The following is a 17,152-nucleotide window of genomic DNA, read 5'->3' on the forward strand; positions in this document are numbered from 1 at the left end:
ACCCTAAAATTTCTAAGATATGCTCATAATTCGCCTCATCAAAAGCATCAACCATATTTCTACAGTTAGTTTCACACACCATTTTCCTGTAGTGCCTCTTCCAAGCTAGGTAGAGACCATGGAACAACGCTCGAGCCTCCAGCGTGAAAGACTAACCCCCTAACTCTTGCCTAATCATCCCCAACATCCAAGAGCTAGCTTCATCACCCAACACACACCTAAAACCCATGCAAGGACTATTATCATCACGGTTCCTCCGATTCACATTAAGCTTGACGTGATCCTTGGGAGGGGCCCTCCACCTGTAGCTCAAAACCGCACCACCAACATCTTGAAGACTGGGGTCTAGATACCTCAGCATGTCATCAAGGTCATGGCAAATGCGTCTCCAAGCTTCTGTAGCGCTCCATCGATCCCCATCCAAGACGAAATTATTCCTCCACTTTTAAGCACCCCGGCCCAAAGACCTGTCACAAATTAGTCGCTATGAGTATAAACCACGTGTACATAAACCCAATTGTCAAAGTTATGGTTCAAGAAATTCAACTAGGCTCTAGCTCGCACACACTTCCAAAGCTTTAAGGAATGATGCCAATCCCGCAAGCTATTCAAAGCACCCTCCATGGAGCCTGAGCACCTCGCACACGCTGTAGATATAACTAGGTGACCCTTAGATCTATTAGAATTACCATGCAATGCATCGTGAAGTCTATGCCATAAGGAAAAACGAAATTTTCTTGTTTTGAACCTGAATTATTATGCATTTTAGCTTTATATTCAACGATTCTGAACGATTTTGGTTCAAGTGAACCACTATGGTTCATTTTTTCCAGTGAATCACATTAGATTAGACAATACCAAATACATTAATAGTTAGATTTGTAAATACAAAATTTCCAAATGAAAATCGAATTATTGGTAAAGGCAAATTAGGTAACAAAATAGAATAAAGGCAAATTAGGTTTAGCCTAAAGTGAAAACGATAGTATAAATATAATTGGAATGTTTTTTTTCTTCTCTTCAACCTTGTCTCACAAAAAGTAGAAAAATATCAAGTACTATTTGAGAGAGATAAAAGAGAACTAGAAAAAGAAAGGGAAAAGGGAGGGAAGAGAAGCAATGGTGGATTGGATAGGCGAAGATTGAGGAGGAAGCAGTATATATGGGTGGTGTAGGAACATTCACGGATGGCATTCGTCGATTCTTCAATCGTCGTACTACTTCTATTAACTCTAACGTAGTTGTTGATCATAACGATGATGATGTCGGAACCAATGCCAACAGCGTTCACATTGCCAACAACAACATCGACCCTTCTTCCTTGAATCCTCTCAAAGTGCCTGCTCAATCCAATTTCGTACCTTCTTCCATGGATCGTCCCAAAAAGGTTCAAAACTTTGGGATCCGTTTTGTGATTTGTTGATGATGATATAGCCTTTTGGGTTTTATATCAAAATTTTATTCTCGGATTTGACCTTTGTGATGTAACGTTGCTTGTTTTCTAGTTCAGATAATTTGGGTGTTGATCAAGTTTCAATATTTTTATCCAACCAGTTTTTGGTGTTTGTTTGTTTGATTCTTGTTTTGTTTAATGATTTATCAATAGGGTTATGTCTGTTTGGGTAGTTTGATTTTGACTTGTGTGGTTTTTTTTATATTTTTGAATCATGGCATCAAGCTATTTTTGGCATCCCATAAAATCTGGTGTATGTTTTGTCTGGATTATTCAAAAGAATAGGAAATAGTGAAATACCAGAAAGTTTTGAGTGTAGAGATTGCAATTTGATTTTATTTGGTGCTTCTTCCTAGTGATGGCGAGAAAGGAACTACGAAGTAGCATACAGCCATAAGTATTTATAGTGGTGGAGGGAAGATTCTAGCTTTAGGGGGGCCATCGGCGGAATGCATATAAGAACTTTTTTTTAGTGCAATAGCCAAAATTGACTCTGATATGAGACATTTGGAATTAGAGACCTTTACTATCTGTTAAAGTTCCTTACTTTGAATCCTGATAAAGTTCATTCCTTGCTTTGAATTCGTTTCGGAATGAAGAGAAGATGGAGGGGTGGGGAAAGAAGTGGAAGATTTGAAAGAAAGAGTTGAGAGAGAAGAGAGGAATGGGTTGGTGTTAAAGGATCTGGAATGTCTCACCACAATGAAGGATTTCTTATCCAGAGTAATATAGGGATTAGTCAGAGCAAAGGATGAAACTTTTGTCAAAGAAAGTTAGGGGGAGAGGGTTTGTGCCAATCAAAGGAATAAAGGGTGCTGTTGGTAGACTTGCAGAAAAACTTTGCATGTTAGTAACTTGCTTAAGATTGCCTTGTTGGAGAAGAAAGAAGCATCGGAGAAGAGAATGAAGGAAAATGACCATAAAATAAATGCCCCTTTTGCAGTTTCTGAGTTTGGATTGCAGAAAGCTGGGTTTGGGTTCATGATGGGGTGGTAATAATGAACAGCCAAAAGTAGTGAGTGTGAAGAGTATGTTGTTGGTCTGGTAAGCTCTTAACAGAGAGTTCAGCTTGTTGGTGAGGAGAAAAGAAAGGTTATGGGCTGGGTTGCGGAGGCATGGTTAACTGGTGGGCTAGACAGTGAGAGAAGGGGCTAGTTTAGTTTTTGTTGATTTATTATTTATCTAATATTAAATACACTAATATTTGTTCACTTACAAAAACTTTTTCACATATGGTATAGAATGACGGTACTAGTACATTCAATATTTCACTTTATAAAATCTCGGGGGGTCGCAACACCACTGCCCCCCCACGGTGGCTCCGCCCCTGAGTATTTAGCCTTATCATGCTTAGCTTTTCTTCCTCTTTTTTCTTAGAAATAGAAAATAAAGTTAGGAACGAAAATGAGTTTGATTTATTCCCATGCCACCCTTGGCTTCTCTTAAAGCAGTAGTATGTGTTCTGAAGTTTCTATAGTTTGATTTTGATGTTCTATCACAAATGGAGTACAATATGAAGAAGTCCTTCATGGCATTGTTAGTATATGTGAATTGGCAATATTTTCTCCTGTTGACTGTCTCATATATATTACCATTTTGTTTTGTGATGCTTCATACATCTGATACTGTAGGATTTGAAGTGGGTCAAAACTCAATTGAGAAGATAAAATTAAGTTGTGGTCCTCAAATCATCTTTACATGTCATTTGTCTATCTCTACATAACCATTTCTGTTTATCCAACAGGGTGCTCCAGAGGCAGAGTTTTTTACTGAGTATGGAGAAGCAAGTCGGTACCAGGTTCATGAAGTGGTTGGAAAAGGAAGTTATGGTGTTGTGGTTTCTGCCGTCGACACTCGTACTGGGGAAAAGGTTGCGATTAAGAAAATCCATGATGTTTTTGAGCATGTATCAGATGCCACTCGGATCCTTAGAGAAGTTAAGCTTCTTCGTTTGCTCAAACATCCTGATATAGTAGAAATTAAGCATATAATGCTTCCGCCTTCACGAAGAGAGTTCAAGGATGTTTATGTCGTGTTTGAGTTGATGGAGTCTGACCTTCATCAAGTTATTAAGGCAAATGATGATCTTACTCCTGAGCACTACCAATTTTTCTTGTACCAACTTCTTCGGGGCTTGAAATATATACATACAGGTATCCTTGTGACGAAGTCCTTGGCTTTTGCCAATAGTGATATTAAGCTAAAATAATATTTTTATTGCAGCAAATGTGTTTCATCGGGACTTGAAGCCAAAAAATATTCTAGCTAATGCTGATTGCAAGCTAAAAATATGTGATTTTGGGCTTGCTCGAGTCTCATTTAATGATGCTCCATCAGCAATATTCTGGACTGTAAGTATTCTATTGTGCATGCTATGGCATTCAGTTGCAATTATCTATCCTGTTCTTCCTTTTAAGATATTCAGCAGGAAATTGCAATCAAATTCATTCTTTATGTTCCACAAATTATCCTACTAAACATCTGGCTGACACATTTTACCTACTCTTACGAAGGACTATGTTGCAACTAGGTGGTACCGTGCACCTGAACTATGTGGTTCTTTTTTCTCAAAAGTAAGCTTCTTTTCATCTCGCGTCTCCCTTTTTCTATACTTCGTATCATGTATTGCTCCAATTCCAACTATGCCTAGTTTATGTGATACAGACTTTAAGTCCTCTTCTCTCGTTATACACTTCAATTCGGAAAATTAACTTGATATGCATGCATACTACTTTCTACGTGGAAATAAATTATGAATTTAATATGCTAACTGTCTTGTTCTTGCCATACCACTAGTGAATGAAAGAACACAAGAATTGGTAGTTGTGACCTATGTCTAAATAAATTGTGATTTATGTTAATCTTCTTTCTTAAACCTCCTTTTGTTTCCTGTGTATATTTTGTGAAATATGATTATATGAATTGCTACATATGGTATATGTCTTATTCTGTTTTAGTTGCTTCTTGATTATCCTTTTGGGGAAGCCTTTTATGCACTAGTTACCTCTTCAATCATGCCAAGAAGTTTAGTATAAAAGAATTTAAGTTTGTATGTTTAGTTTAAATTCTTGTCTTTTGCAGTATACTCCCGCAATTGATACTTGGAGCATTGGATGCATATTTGCAGAAATGCTTAGTGGCAAGCCATTGTTTCCTGGGAAAAATGTGGTGCACCAATTGGATCTCATTACTGATTTGCTTGGTACTCCCCCTCCTGAATCCATTTTGAGGGTTAGTTTATCCAAATCTAGTTTATCATTGTTAATATCAATAAACAAGCTTGTGAGATGTTGGAATGAGTCTGATGACTAATGATAGCAAATTATTAATTATAATATATTTTTCCTGTTTTAAAGTACTTCATATCTTATGTTTTCAAGATCTACCTTATGATTTGCTGTATTAAATGTCTCAGGTAGAGCAATACATTTTTAGACTGTCTACAATCCATGAATTAAGACCTTCCTTACTCTCCCATGTCATGTTGCCTATAATTTTACAGATTCGAAATGAGAAGGCTAGAAGGTACCTTAGCAGCATGCGAAAAAAGCAACCACTTCCATTCACCAAAAAATTTCCACATGCAGATCCGTTGGCCCTTCATTTGCTGGAGAGATTAATTGCATTTGATCCTAAAGATCGTCCAACAGCTGAAGAGGTCTATCTTTACCTAGATCAATACCAAAAGTGAAATTTTGTTGAATATATCAATAAAATGTATGTAAGATAGTTATGCAGTTAGTGTTGTTTACCAGGTTCCTAATTCTTTGTTATGCTTGTGATTACAGGCACTATCCGATCCTTACTTCCATGGTTTAGCAAATGTGGACCGTGAACCGTCTACTCAACCCATTTCGAAACTTGAGTTTGATTTTGAGAGAAGAAAATGTACGAAAGATGATATTAGAGAGTTGATTTATCGAGAGGTATGGCCATTCATTTCAATGACTTGTTTTCATTTATTGTTTTCTCCTCTCTGCGAATAATAATTAGTTAAAAGTTTGTGCCATATAGATTTTAGAGTATCATCCCCAAATGCTCCAAGAGTATCTTCAGGGTGGAGATCAAACAAGCTTCATGTATCCGAGGTAGACCTGTTAATACTGAGAACTCCAGTCTATCCATTTCTCTAACACAATTGCTTTTAAGATACTTGAAAGCTAGTATAATCTAAGTTCTTATTTTGACTTTGGTTCTGTTATTCTTAATTGAAATACTTTTTTTCCCACTTTACAGCGTGCTCAAACTTCATTTCTAGCATATGTTGCGAGGCTATTTATAATTATGCCTTCTATCTTAAGATTATTTGATCTGATAAATGGGTTTATGGATTTTTTAAATTACTCTTCTCTTAGAGACCTCATGTCTTAGCAGGATCTTATACCTCATCCCAATGATTTTCGGTCTGGGTTTCATAATTCACGATTATATTATGATGATCTCAAAATGGCATATATGTGTGGCCAGATTAGGATTATTTGAACCTCTGTACCTGAACACCATATACACTTGATAACTGATGTCTTGCTGCATATAAGTAAAAGCAGATGTGCTTGGACGACATGCTCTAGGCATGTCCTTTCGTAATGTTTCGACCATCGTCAGGATCCCTTATAGGCATTTATTGTTGTTGCACCAAGTTTTTACAGCACATTTCCTTTTTCTTTGCAAATTCATGTACATAACTAGAGCCTCAATTAGCAAAACATGTGCACGCATCTCTAATTTTCTATATCATTAAAAATTCAAATCCTTCTTAGTATCAGTTTGTGTTTACGTTTCTTGTAAAGTTGTAAGGTTAATGTTTTGACTCTTAACAAGCGTTTTTTGGTTTGTTGTCTGTGTTTTGATTGCAATCTAAGAACTCTGCAATGTGCTTTAAAACTGTTGCACAGTTGGGGTTGTAGTAACTTTGTTATCTTGTTCCGCAGTGGGGTTGATCGGTTCAAGCGACAGTTTGCACATCTTGAGGAGCATTATGGCAAAGGTGAGCGAGGCTCTCCAATGCTGAGACAGCATGCCTCGTTACCTAGGTAGGTTTTGATTATAAACAGCAATTTCTGGATTCAAGCTTGGTGAACCTGTGCAAAAAAAAAGCCTTTCTGTTGTGTTCTTTTGGGGGTTTATTTCATCTATATATATTTTTAGGATAAAACCTAGGGGCAGTTTTTTAGGTGCTGTTTGTGTTAAGTTTTTTATTGGTTGACAGTGTTGACCAATAAAAGGTTCAGCTACCCACTAACTTAATTGTGATAATTTCTTGAACTTCCCTTTTCAGTCTGCTGTCGTGTTCTAAGTGGACAACATTAAAATCTGCACACATGGAACTTGTACCTAAGTTTTGTCCATACTTTTATTGCCATCATGGGTTTTAAAATTTGACCAAGATTGTTAGTCTCTACAATCTTAATAGAGCCTGGCATGTATGCCTTTAAATCTTTGTCTCCAACCTATGTTTTGAGAGTCGTGCATTTACTATTTCTGTTTTACTTTTTTCAGAGAGCGTGTTCCTGCTCCCAAGGATGACAATAATCAAAATGATGATTTGGAAAAGCCAACTGGGTCAAATCTTCCGAGTCCTCCAGTGTCTGATGTGACGGATTCTAGTAACACAGATGCGCAAAAAGGACCCTCCACGCAAGGCTTCAGCATACGTAGCTTGTTGAAGAGTGCCAGCATTAGCGGTTCAAAATGTATAAATGTGAAACAAAATAAAGATCCAGAGGTATTTTACTCTCCTGTCAAGTGTGTCTGTGTTGGGTAAAATAGAATAGTACTAGGTGGAGAGCAAATCATTATTATATCCAATAGTTGATTATGGTTTCCTTCTTCTACCAACTAAGGTTACAGTGTCTAGTTTCATCACCCATCTCAGTGCATGTTTAGATTTTTTATTTTTTTATTTTTTAAATTTTTTTACAATTGCTTCTGAGAAGCTTCTCTTAGGAACTTCTGGTGTCAGAATTGATTATGAGAAAAAATATGCTGATCCAAACATGCTAACATGGTAGAAACTGGACCAGATGAACAAGAAGAATTGAAAGAACAACTGAGAAAGAACTCTCTTATTGAAGTATGAATGAGAGGTTACAAGTCTCTAGCATTCGAGAGGCTAGAACTCTCCCAAGACTGATCCAATTTCTGAATGAATCATAACTACTAACTAACTTCCCTATTTTTCAGGGAAGGTAACTTCCAGCTGTTACAACTTCCTAACTAACAGCTGCCCCTTCTAACTACTATCAGAATAGCAGAAACCTCCCCCTAACTACTGGGTCCAGCAACCGACCCAACACCCAGAGATTAGCTGGCCTGGCCCAAATCACCCTCTCCTGTCCTGTTTTTCCTACGGTACACCTTAGTGATAGGAGGCCTAATATTGATTCTATCAATGCCCGCCCCTGAAAGGCTCACCTTGTCCTCTAGGTGGAACCAAGGAAAAACCTCTTGTAGTTTCCTAGCATCTTCCCAGGTGCTTTCCCACTCCGGGAGATCCTGCCACTTGATAAGGGGTTCAACAACTCCCTTTGAACTGAGCCTGACTTCCACAACATCTTCAGGCTGCACCCATTTAAGCAAGCAGGCAAAGGGTGAACCTTGACATTAGGACCTACCACTTTCTTCAAGAGGGACACATTTGAAAACTGGATGCGATTTACCATGTTCCGGTAATTGAAGCTTGTAGGCCACTGCACCAATCTTCTCTAAGACGAGGCTTTTTCTATAGCAGTAAAAGGACGACTCAGAAAATAAGTGAACATATTTAGTTTAATGATCCACTACCACAAACATAGCACCTCCCAGGTTAAATTGATAGAAACCAGCCAAGAAGAAGAAAGAAAACACTGATATTTTTGAAGTATCTCCCAGGTTATTCGAGAGAACCTGGACTCTACTAATTCCCAATTTACAAATGATCCAAAAGATGCTAACTCTTATTTATAGTACTCCCACCCTGTCAAACAACCGATTATCCCAAAAGCTTAGCTGTTGGGTAACAGCCTCTGAATGATTTTAAATCTAACGCACCCTTACCTGAACTAACTCTCTCAACTGACTAAACCACTAACACCCTAACTAACTCCCTTAACTAACTAAGATTTGCTAACAGACTATTGGAGTATGTATTATATCTTGTATTGAAAATTGTGTGAAACCTGACTAATTAGCCTTTTCAAATTTCTGCCTTTTTTTGCCTTTCAAAATTTGGGTCTGTCTGGCATATTTCATGTGTTTGTTAGAGTACAACATAAACATCTATTTCCACCATATTTCTTTATTCTCAATTTTGTTTGAGTAGTTTTCTCTCCTGATTATGTTGATGGTATTACTTTTTCCACAGGAGGAGCCAATTCCAGAGGTCAATGATGAGACAGTGGATGAGTTGACACAGAAGGTTGCTAATGCTGCTCTCCATTCTTAGTTAGTTCAAGCTTTGATTCATAATTTTGATTAGGATTTAGAAGACTTAATTCAATCCTATGCCCCTTTCAATTCCTCAAAGACAAAATGGGTTGCTACTTAGAAACCCTACCACTTTTGTGGAGAAGCTAACTGTAGGATTCCGATGTTATGGACTACCCCATTTTGTGTTACCACAGCACGTCATGTAAGTATATATAATTTGTGTAATATTGCTCATTATTGCATCAAGATGTATATTAGTTACTACCTCCGTTCCTTATTAACTGTCTACATTCAAGAAAAAAAATGTGTTCCTATATATCTATCCACTTAGCGTCTAAAGAGAACATTAAATGATGTTTTTTCTAACAATACCCTTGTATGAGCAATAAATGAAGAAAGATAAAACAAATTCTATAGGGTAAAATAGGAAAATAACTAATACTTTTAAGAAAATCAACAAAATTAATTGCACTCTTTAATATGTGTTTTTTTTTTTCCTCTCTAGACAGTTAAATATAGACGGAGGTAGTATTAAATATAGACGGAGGTAGTAGTACTTAATATTCATCCTTAAACAGCAGGTGCGGACGGACCCAGATGCATTGCTTTCTTACCATGAGAATTATGAGCAGAAAATTTCTTGCTTTGCATACATATTGTTATACATCTTTTGGTAGATGCAAGACTTGCTGAAACTGTTGGCATGCATATTTTGGATGCCTTTCAAGGCAGGATCGGTAAATGGTATGCTATTTGTGTTTGTCCTTGGTCCCTTTACAGTAGAAACTCTTTAAGTTAATACTCGGTAAATTAATAAACTCAAATAATAAATTTGTCCGGTCCTGACTTGGGCCAATGTAAAAAATTGAAAAATTCGATAAAATAATAAGATAATAATTTTTCGGGAGATCCCTTTATAATTTTCGGTCCCAAAAAAATCATAAATTAATAATTCATAGAAATTGAAAAAATATATTACACTCTATTGAAATATGATTCAATAGTTGGATGTTTTCCTTTAAAGTTTAAGTCTATTTGGAGCTCATCTCTAACTTTTTTTATTACATCAAATAGCTCAGGTGTTATATTTTTTGTATTGTATCATAAAGTTGCATTTTTGTTTTGTATGTACAGTATAATTACTTAAAAGCTCTTTAAATTTATAATTATTAAAGCATCAATAAATTAATAACTCTCTAAATTAATAAATTTCTCCGGTCCTAACATTATTAATTTAAAGAGTTTCTAGTGGATTTTTATTTTAATAACTACAGAAAGTAATCATTATTCCACTTTGGAAAAAAAAAGTAAGAAAACGGAAGCTGGCACATGCCGTGCATGCTCAATAGTGTCAGCACCAAATTTCATTCGTCTCCATTTCAATTAAATTTTGATCTAATTTAAAATTTTTATTTTTATTTTACTTAATTTTTGTTCATGCGATTACAGTTTTTTTTATTAATTTTTTTATCATTAGGAAAAAAAGGGAAAACAAAGAATACAAAATGGAAGGAAAGAAAAAATATATAAAAAAAATGAAAATACTTTTCTTGTCTAAGTTTTTGTTTAGGGATGTAACAAGCATGGAAAGGAACAGTTTTCCATTTAAAATGAGGTTGCTTGACGTAGAGCCATGTGTTTTCTTGCAATGTACCCAAAAAAAAGTAGAGCAATGTGTGGTACAATATTGAAGCACTTTGAGCACTTGCTTTCGACCAAAAAAAAGAGCACTTGCTAAAGCCAAAGATTGCACGAAACAGGACCTATTACTAGACTATTCTACTCATGCCTTGGTAGTTGGTAGGGAAGAAAAATGATAGTATCATTTTTTTACAACACTCATCTTTTTATTGGTTAGAATTCATGTAACATGCATTAAAAATATAGGCTCCACTTTTAATTTAATGAGATATACATGAATTTTAATCGAAATAATAAAGAGTGTTAAAAAGAGAGAGTTAATATCACTCCACTGATAGGGAAACACAAAAAAATGGGCTAACTGCCACAACCCAAAAGTGGGAAGATTCTTCTCATTTGTGTACACTGCACCTCAAAAGGATCTTATCAGTAAAATGGCAAATTGCAGAAGCCCATGATGAGGGCCTAGAAAAGGGACAAAGCAAATGAAGAAGAATGAAACCCTCGGGAAGCATGAGCTGTTCATATACAAAAGGATGGGACATTATGGAGGGTTGGCGTAAAAAGGATAAGGTCATAAGGATGAACGTGAAAGTCATTTTATATTTTTATTTGAAGTATAGAGAATGCTAATAGAGTACAAAACTTATGGAATATTAAGATGGTAGTAAAGGTGCTCAGTGAATCAAGATACATGATTTGGTAGCAAGACAAATGGACGGTGTTAATTGTTTGCTTCCTTTTGTAGTTTAATTGTATATATCTTTCTTTTTAAATATAGGAGGATCATAAAAATAGGGAGCCTAAGATATATATAAAAGCATTTTCTTTACTATTTGGTTCAAACTTACAAAGTTAACAATGATATAAAATTTAAAATAGAATTTTGGAAGCATTTGTGTTTGGTGTGTAAATATTTGTCTTGTAATTTTAGTTTTATAACTTGTATGCCATGTTTGATATTTCTAATGTTGTTACTGATTTGGGTTTTGAAATAAATTTATATTATTAGATACAGAATGGTAACTGGTCAAACCAAACCTCATCCACATGAGTGGGAGAGTGTTTAATTTGGACAAATAATATTGTGAGCAACTTATTCCCATCTCTTAGGTTGTGTTTGGTTGTAAAAGGAAAAAGTAAGAGGAAAGAAAGTGAAAGGAAAAAGAGAAAGGAAGAAAAGAGTGGAAAGAGAGGTGATGATTTTTTAAGTTGTTCGATGTAAGAGATATTGTGAGGAAATTTTCCATTCTCCAACTATCCTCAATTGATCAGTACTTTGGTTGCAAGAGTATCTCAGTGACTCAGTGATTATGCTTCTAATTGGAAAATGGTGCTTACACACCTCTCTACTTCTAGAGAGATATAGAAATAGATGACAGAGAAATGTGTGATATGATAAGTGATGTTATAGAATAGATGAGAGAGATATGAAAAAAAATATGCGAAAATTAAATGATATGTAAAAAAAACAGAGGTGTGAGAATATTAAAGTTCTTTTTTAAATATTGTTCAGATTGAGATATATAATTGGAGACAGGATTATTACTTTTACGGTTTTACTCAGGGTAAATGGTCACATTGATCCCTAAATGTTCCCACCGACTTCAAAATCGTCCCTGGAAGAATTTTATTAGGCTCGCGGTCCCCAAATGTGGCAAAAATCAGTCATATTAGTCCCTGACGTTAAAAACCTCTAACGGACGTTAATCCAATTAATAAAAGTCAACATTATCTTTCTAAGTTTCTTTCACTTTAGTCCCTTTCTTCTTTCTTTCATCATCTTCATCCCCCTTCTTCCATCATCTTCACCAAAAACTCCTCCCCTTCTTCATCAACCCATTATGAAACAAAAATAATAAAAAATCAAATAGAATTAAAAACCCAGAACCTTCTATCATCCTCTCTTCTTCTTCATTATCCATCTTCTTCTTCATCATAACAACTCTCAAACTCTCACACAAAATTATTTAAATCCATAAATCAATAAAGATCTGGGTTTGAAGATTTTTATTGATTTATGGATTTAAATAATTTTGTGTGAGAGTTTGAGAGTTGTTATGATGAAGAAGAAGATGGATAATGAAGAAGAAGAGAGGATGATAGAAGGTTCTGGGTTTTTAATTCTATTTGATTTTTTATTATTTTTGTTTCATAATGGGTTGATGAAGAAGGGGAGGAGTTTTTGGTGAAGATGATGGAAGAAGGGGGATGAAGATGATGAAAGAAAGAAGAAAGGGACTAAAGTGAAAGAAACTTAGAAAGATAATGTTGACTTTTATTAATTGGATTAACGTCCGTTAGAGGTTTTTAACGTCAGGGACTAATATGACTGATTTTTGCCACATTTGGGGACCGCGAGCCTAATAAAATTCTTCCAGGGACGATTTTGAAGTCGGTGGGAACATTTAGGGATCAATGTGACCATTTACCCGTTTTACTGAATGAGAGTTTGTTCTCAAATTTCTTTATTAATAAATAATTTTATGAAAGTGAATATAACCATACCACTATCCATCATTTTCGAGTTAAAGATTGACTAATTCTAAATCTAAATAACAATATATATGGTCATTAATGAATCATGGACCCGATCAACACCATGACTGTAACTGTCTCCACACTATTCAATATTCAATCCACCATTTCCTCACATGGTACTCTCTCTCTTTCTCTCTTTCTCTTTAAATTCTTGGTGTGCACTCACAAACACATCACAACACTAAATAGATTCATTCAACTCTCAATTCCATCCCTGAGATCGTAGAGACATCACTAATAAACAACATTTTGCAATGCCTTCCTTGATTTAAGTACTTATCTTCTCTGACATTTAAATTAGCCAATTTTATCTGTTCATCATATATTTTTGTTGTTCCACTCATTGTTTTTATCATTTATTCATTTCAACTACTTTTCTTTGATTAGGTTCTTTTGATCTCTTGCTCAAGATTATTGTGCTGTCTCATTTCCTGAGTTTGATAAAGCCATAGAAGGATGACTTGTGTATGGTTCTGTATCTATACACGTTGTCCTACAACGAATGTGATTTCTTTAATTAATTTCACGGATATCAGCCAATATTGTGATTGTGGTAAGACCTTCATCGAATTGCAATTAATCAAGTTTATTTCTCACAACCTTATTTTAGTTAGTTTCCTAATAATCTCTTTTTCAGGATGCATATCCTTACATGTTCAATTAACCAACTAACATTGTCACAGATTTAACACTTTACGTTCGATACAAAATTGCTCATCCATAATAACTGACCAAATTGATTTGATGTGTACATTTATATCCCCAAGGTTGCTTCTCATTATTTATTTTTCTTCCTTTGATTTTTGTTTCAGAGGCAACTTTCAGTATGGATATAGGGTTGTCTCTACCGCCACACCCACTACCTAAATATGTCTATTGTGCTCATTAATTGGCTGAATTTGATGTCAAACCCACAGAAGTAAATATGGAGGAGCTCCATTAACAAGTGGAAAACCTCGGCAAAAATTATAAATTCACGCGAATACTAGATACTGAAGAACGATCAAGAAGTGATGCTTCTATGTCTAAGTTGATATGAAGGGAGCAATGACTTACAAACACACTTGAAGCGTATAAGAGATTTCACGGACAACCTCAACAAAATTTCCTCTATCAATTCCTCAGGGAGACGAGGGTTCAGCATTTTCTCCCTATTCGTAGCCACAATCTATAGCACAATGTTCTTTTGCTCATGTTGCTACAGTAGTTTTGTTGGTTTCGGTTTAAAAAATTCCAGTTATATATGCAGTATTGAAACTAACGTGTTATTTTGTAATTAAATATATATTTAGGATATGAGAAAAAATATATTTAATTAATAAAATTCATAAATATATTTAATTTTTTATTTATGAATAGTTGCAAAGTTAATAATAATTAAAAAAATTATAATTACGCAATTGAATTTCGAATAGTAATTTTCTTCTTTTTGACTTTTGATATAAAATAGTAATAATTATTTTGATTCAATATGGTTTTTACTTTTTTATACCAAAATCTATAATAGCTTTCGACACTCCTGAAAATTCTGTTAGCCTCTATTTTTTCGGGTTAGTGGCTGTTTTTCACCGCATCTAAGTCCTCGACGGATGCCTCTTCTAGTTGGTCGTTTGGTGCTTGATTCGGGTATAGGTCCTTGTGGATGTTGTTTGAGGTTTATCGTGCAATTTGTGCAGGGGAGATGCTTATTAGGTGTTGGGTTTCTGAAGTTTTACTTTTGGGTGCACCTAAGCAATTTAATTCTAATGTCTTTTGTCCAATGAATTATTGGGTAGTAATTTAACTCATCCTAATTTTTTTGTAGGTTTTTCTATGTATTATTGGGGGGTTTTGCTCACTTTGTTGGGTGCTATTTGTACTATCAACCATTCTATCTAAAAAAAAGTTTTTGCTTTTTTAAAAAAATTATCCTTAAACTTTTGTATTACACCTTCGTTGGCACATTCCAGCCATCACCACCCTATACAACATTGTCACCGTCACCACTACTACCACAACAAACTCCGCCACCCCCTCACAATCGCCTAAACCACCCTCCACGACCACCACTACCACCTCCACCACTGCCGTCACCACCACCACTCTCTACCACAACTACCATCCACCAAACACATTATTGTATCAATTTAAATAATATGATAAGTTAGATAGTGTATCACCAAACGATGCATAATATCAAATTTTTATTAGGTCTTATCATATTAGATCTAATACAATTTGACCTAACACTATTAAACCTTATACAATACAACGTACCAAACGAGCCCTTAAAATTACCATTTGTTCATTTATTTTTTACTACTGATGTAAATTTTGAGTAATTGACATTTAGGCCAACTTTCTAGAGTATGCTACACGCAAACAGAAGTATATATTCACTTTCTTAATGCATTTTATGATTATGGATAATCAAGAGCAATAATTAACGAATTTCAATCATCTATAAGTCTATAACCAATATCTTTATCCATCGCTTTCGAGTTAAAAATTGACTAATTCCAAATTTAAACAAACCAAGACTATATTATATGGTCATTAATGAATCGTATATAGACACAATACAAATAATGCCATTGTGCTTTAGGAGGTGGTCCAGTCTATAATGAGATCGAACAGGCGAGACAGAAACTTGATTTATAACTTTGATTCAGAGAAAACTTATGTCCGATTGGATTGGTGTTTCTTGGAGACGACGTTGTTGGAATTTGGTTTCCCTGAATGTGTATTAGTCTAATAATGTATTGTGAGACTTTAGTTTGAAACAATGGAGATAGACTCCCAGCCTTCAGCCCCAAAAGAGGCTTGAGAAAGGGATACCCCCTATCCCCTCATTGCTTTGTTCTTTGTATGGAGAGATTGAGCTCGCTTAAAGTGGTTGGCTTGGAGGTTCAACTCTCATCTTTTGTTTGCTGATGCGCGACTCCTATTTACTCAAGCCTCAGAGAATAATTATATCTTCACACCTAAAAAATGAGGTGTGGAAAGGTAGAGAAAGAGAGAGATAGGAAGAAAGGAGAGAGAAAGTAAAGATGTGATAGGTGATTTAATTGATAAAGAAAAGATAAATAGATAGAAATATAATGAAGGTGGAAAAGAAGTGGAGAGATGTGTATATATCATAACTCGTGCCAGCCTCAGAGGATCATGATACCATGGTAAAATAGATTTTGACTATCTTTTTCAAAGCTTCAAGTCTTAAGGTTAATGCGGCTAAATCTAGAGCTATGGTTAGAAAAATCTCAGCATTGTCATGAAGGAGTGAGTTATCAACGTTACGGGCGTGCAATTCTCTTATGATATAGGTAAGTACCTTGATTTTCCTATTTTAAATAAGAGAGCGATTAAGAGGGATTTCCAATTTATAGTTGACAATATTAATTTTAGGGTTTTCTCTTGAAAAAACAAATTTCTCAACAAGGCGAGTAGGCTTACTCTTGTCCAATATGTGCTTGGCCAAAGTTGGAGCTCAACAGGTGAGAAACTTCCTTCTAGTTTTAGAACCCCCGAATGATCTTGATCCTCTCCTCTTAGCGGATGCTTAGGAACTAGTTTCGCTTGGGCTTACCTAGCCTTGGGTGCAGGGACAGACCCAAATGTCATAGAAATGGGGCAGTCGCCCCTTGAGAGAATTTTTTTCCTTAATCTTCTATATATATATATGTAAAGGAGACTTGAGTTTTTTGCATTAAATACATCAAGTAATTCCTACCTCTACATTAAAATACAGTAAAAATAAAGAATTTCATTTGCAATAAATATATCAAATAATAAAATTAAAACTGAATAAATTGTAATGTCAAAAACTATTCAACTACCAACATTAAATAATATATTTATAAACTTATTTATCTTCATTTTTATAATTATATATATATTAATTATAAAATTTCCTATACATTTAAGTAAAAGTTAAATATAATGTGATAAAAATTTAAACATATGTAGTTAAAATATTAATTATTGACCTCAAGTTGAGAAAAAAAATTAATTTATATAGAGTAATATATTTTATATAAAATAAATATATGAAATATCATAAATAGTCAATGATTAAATGCTTTTCGTAAAGATATACTTTGAATTTTTTTTAATAGTTACATGTGTTGTTTA

The 17,152-nt window shown here is 34.9% G+C and overlaps 1 protein-coding gene and 1 long non-coding RNA gene across 2 annotated transcripts; both read left to right on the plus strand.

Moving 5' to 3' along the window:
* The first annotated feature begins 1,017 nt into the window (after positions 1–1,017).
* Positions 1,018–9,141, plus strand: LOC130738800 (mitogen-activated protein kinase 9-like). Its single transcript, XM_057590955.1, has 11 exons — positions 1,018–1,387; positions 3,198–3,606; positions 3,677–3,804; positions 3,967–4,026; positions 4,535–4,684; positions 4,956–5,111; positions 5,242–5,379; positions 5,468–5,541; positions 6,385–6,486; positions 6,953–7,178; positions 8,796–9,141. Exons 1-11 carry the CDS (start codon positions 1,163–1,165, stop codon positions 8,874–8,876), a joined length of 1,749 nt encoding a protein of 582 aa, XP_057446938.1. The 5' UTR covers positions 1,018–1,162; the 3' UTR covers positions 8,877–9,141.
* Positions 9,142–12,592: 3,451 nt separating this feature from the next.
* On the plus strand, positions 12,593–14,300 carry LOC130735541 (uncharacterized). The gene is made up of 3 exons (XR_009018493.1): positions 12,593–13,314; positions 13,430–13,595; positions 13,855–14,300. It is a non-coding gene; the product is annotated as an uncharacterized LOC130735541 (long non-coding RNA).
* Positions 14,301–17,152: the final 2,852 nt, after the last annotated feature.

Source organism: Lotus japonicus, chromosome 2 (assembly GCF_012489685.1).
Source record: "Lotus japonicus ecotype B-129 chromosome 2, LjGifu_v1.2".
NCBI classification, from domain to species: Eukaryota; Viridiplantae; Streptophyta; class Magnoliopsida; order Fabales; family Fabaceae; genus Lotus; species Lotus japonicus.

Excerpts from the sequence above, each read along its gene's own strand:
- LOC130738800 (XM_057590955.1), top strand. The coding sequence starts at position 1,163 with ATGGGTGGTGTAGGAACATTCACGGATGGCATTCGTCGATTCTTCAAT. Across the intron at positions 4,027-4,534 it reads GTGGTTCTTTTTTCTCAAAA|TATACTCCCGCAATTGATAC; the intron begins GTAAGCTTCTTT and ends TGTCTTTTGCAG. Across the intron at positions 5,542-6,384 it reads ACAAGCTTCATGTATCCGAG|TGGGGTTGATCGGTTCAAGC; the intron begins GTAGACCTGTTA and ends CTTGTTCCGCAG.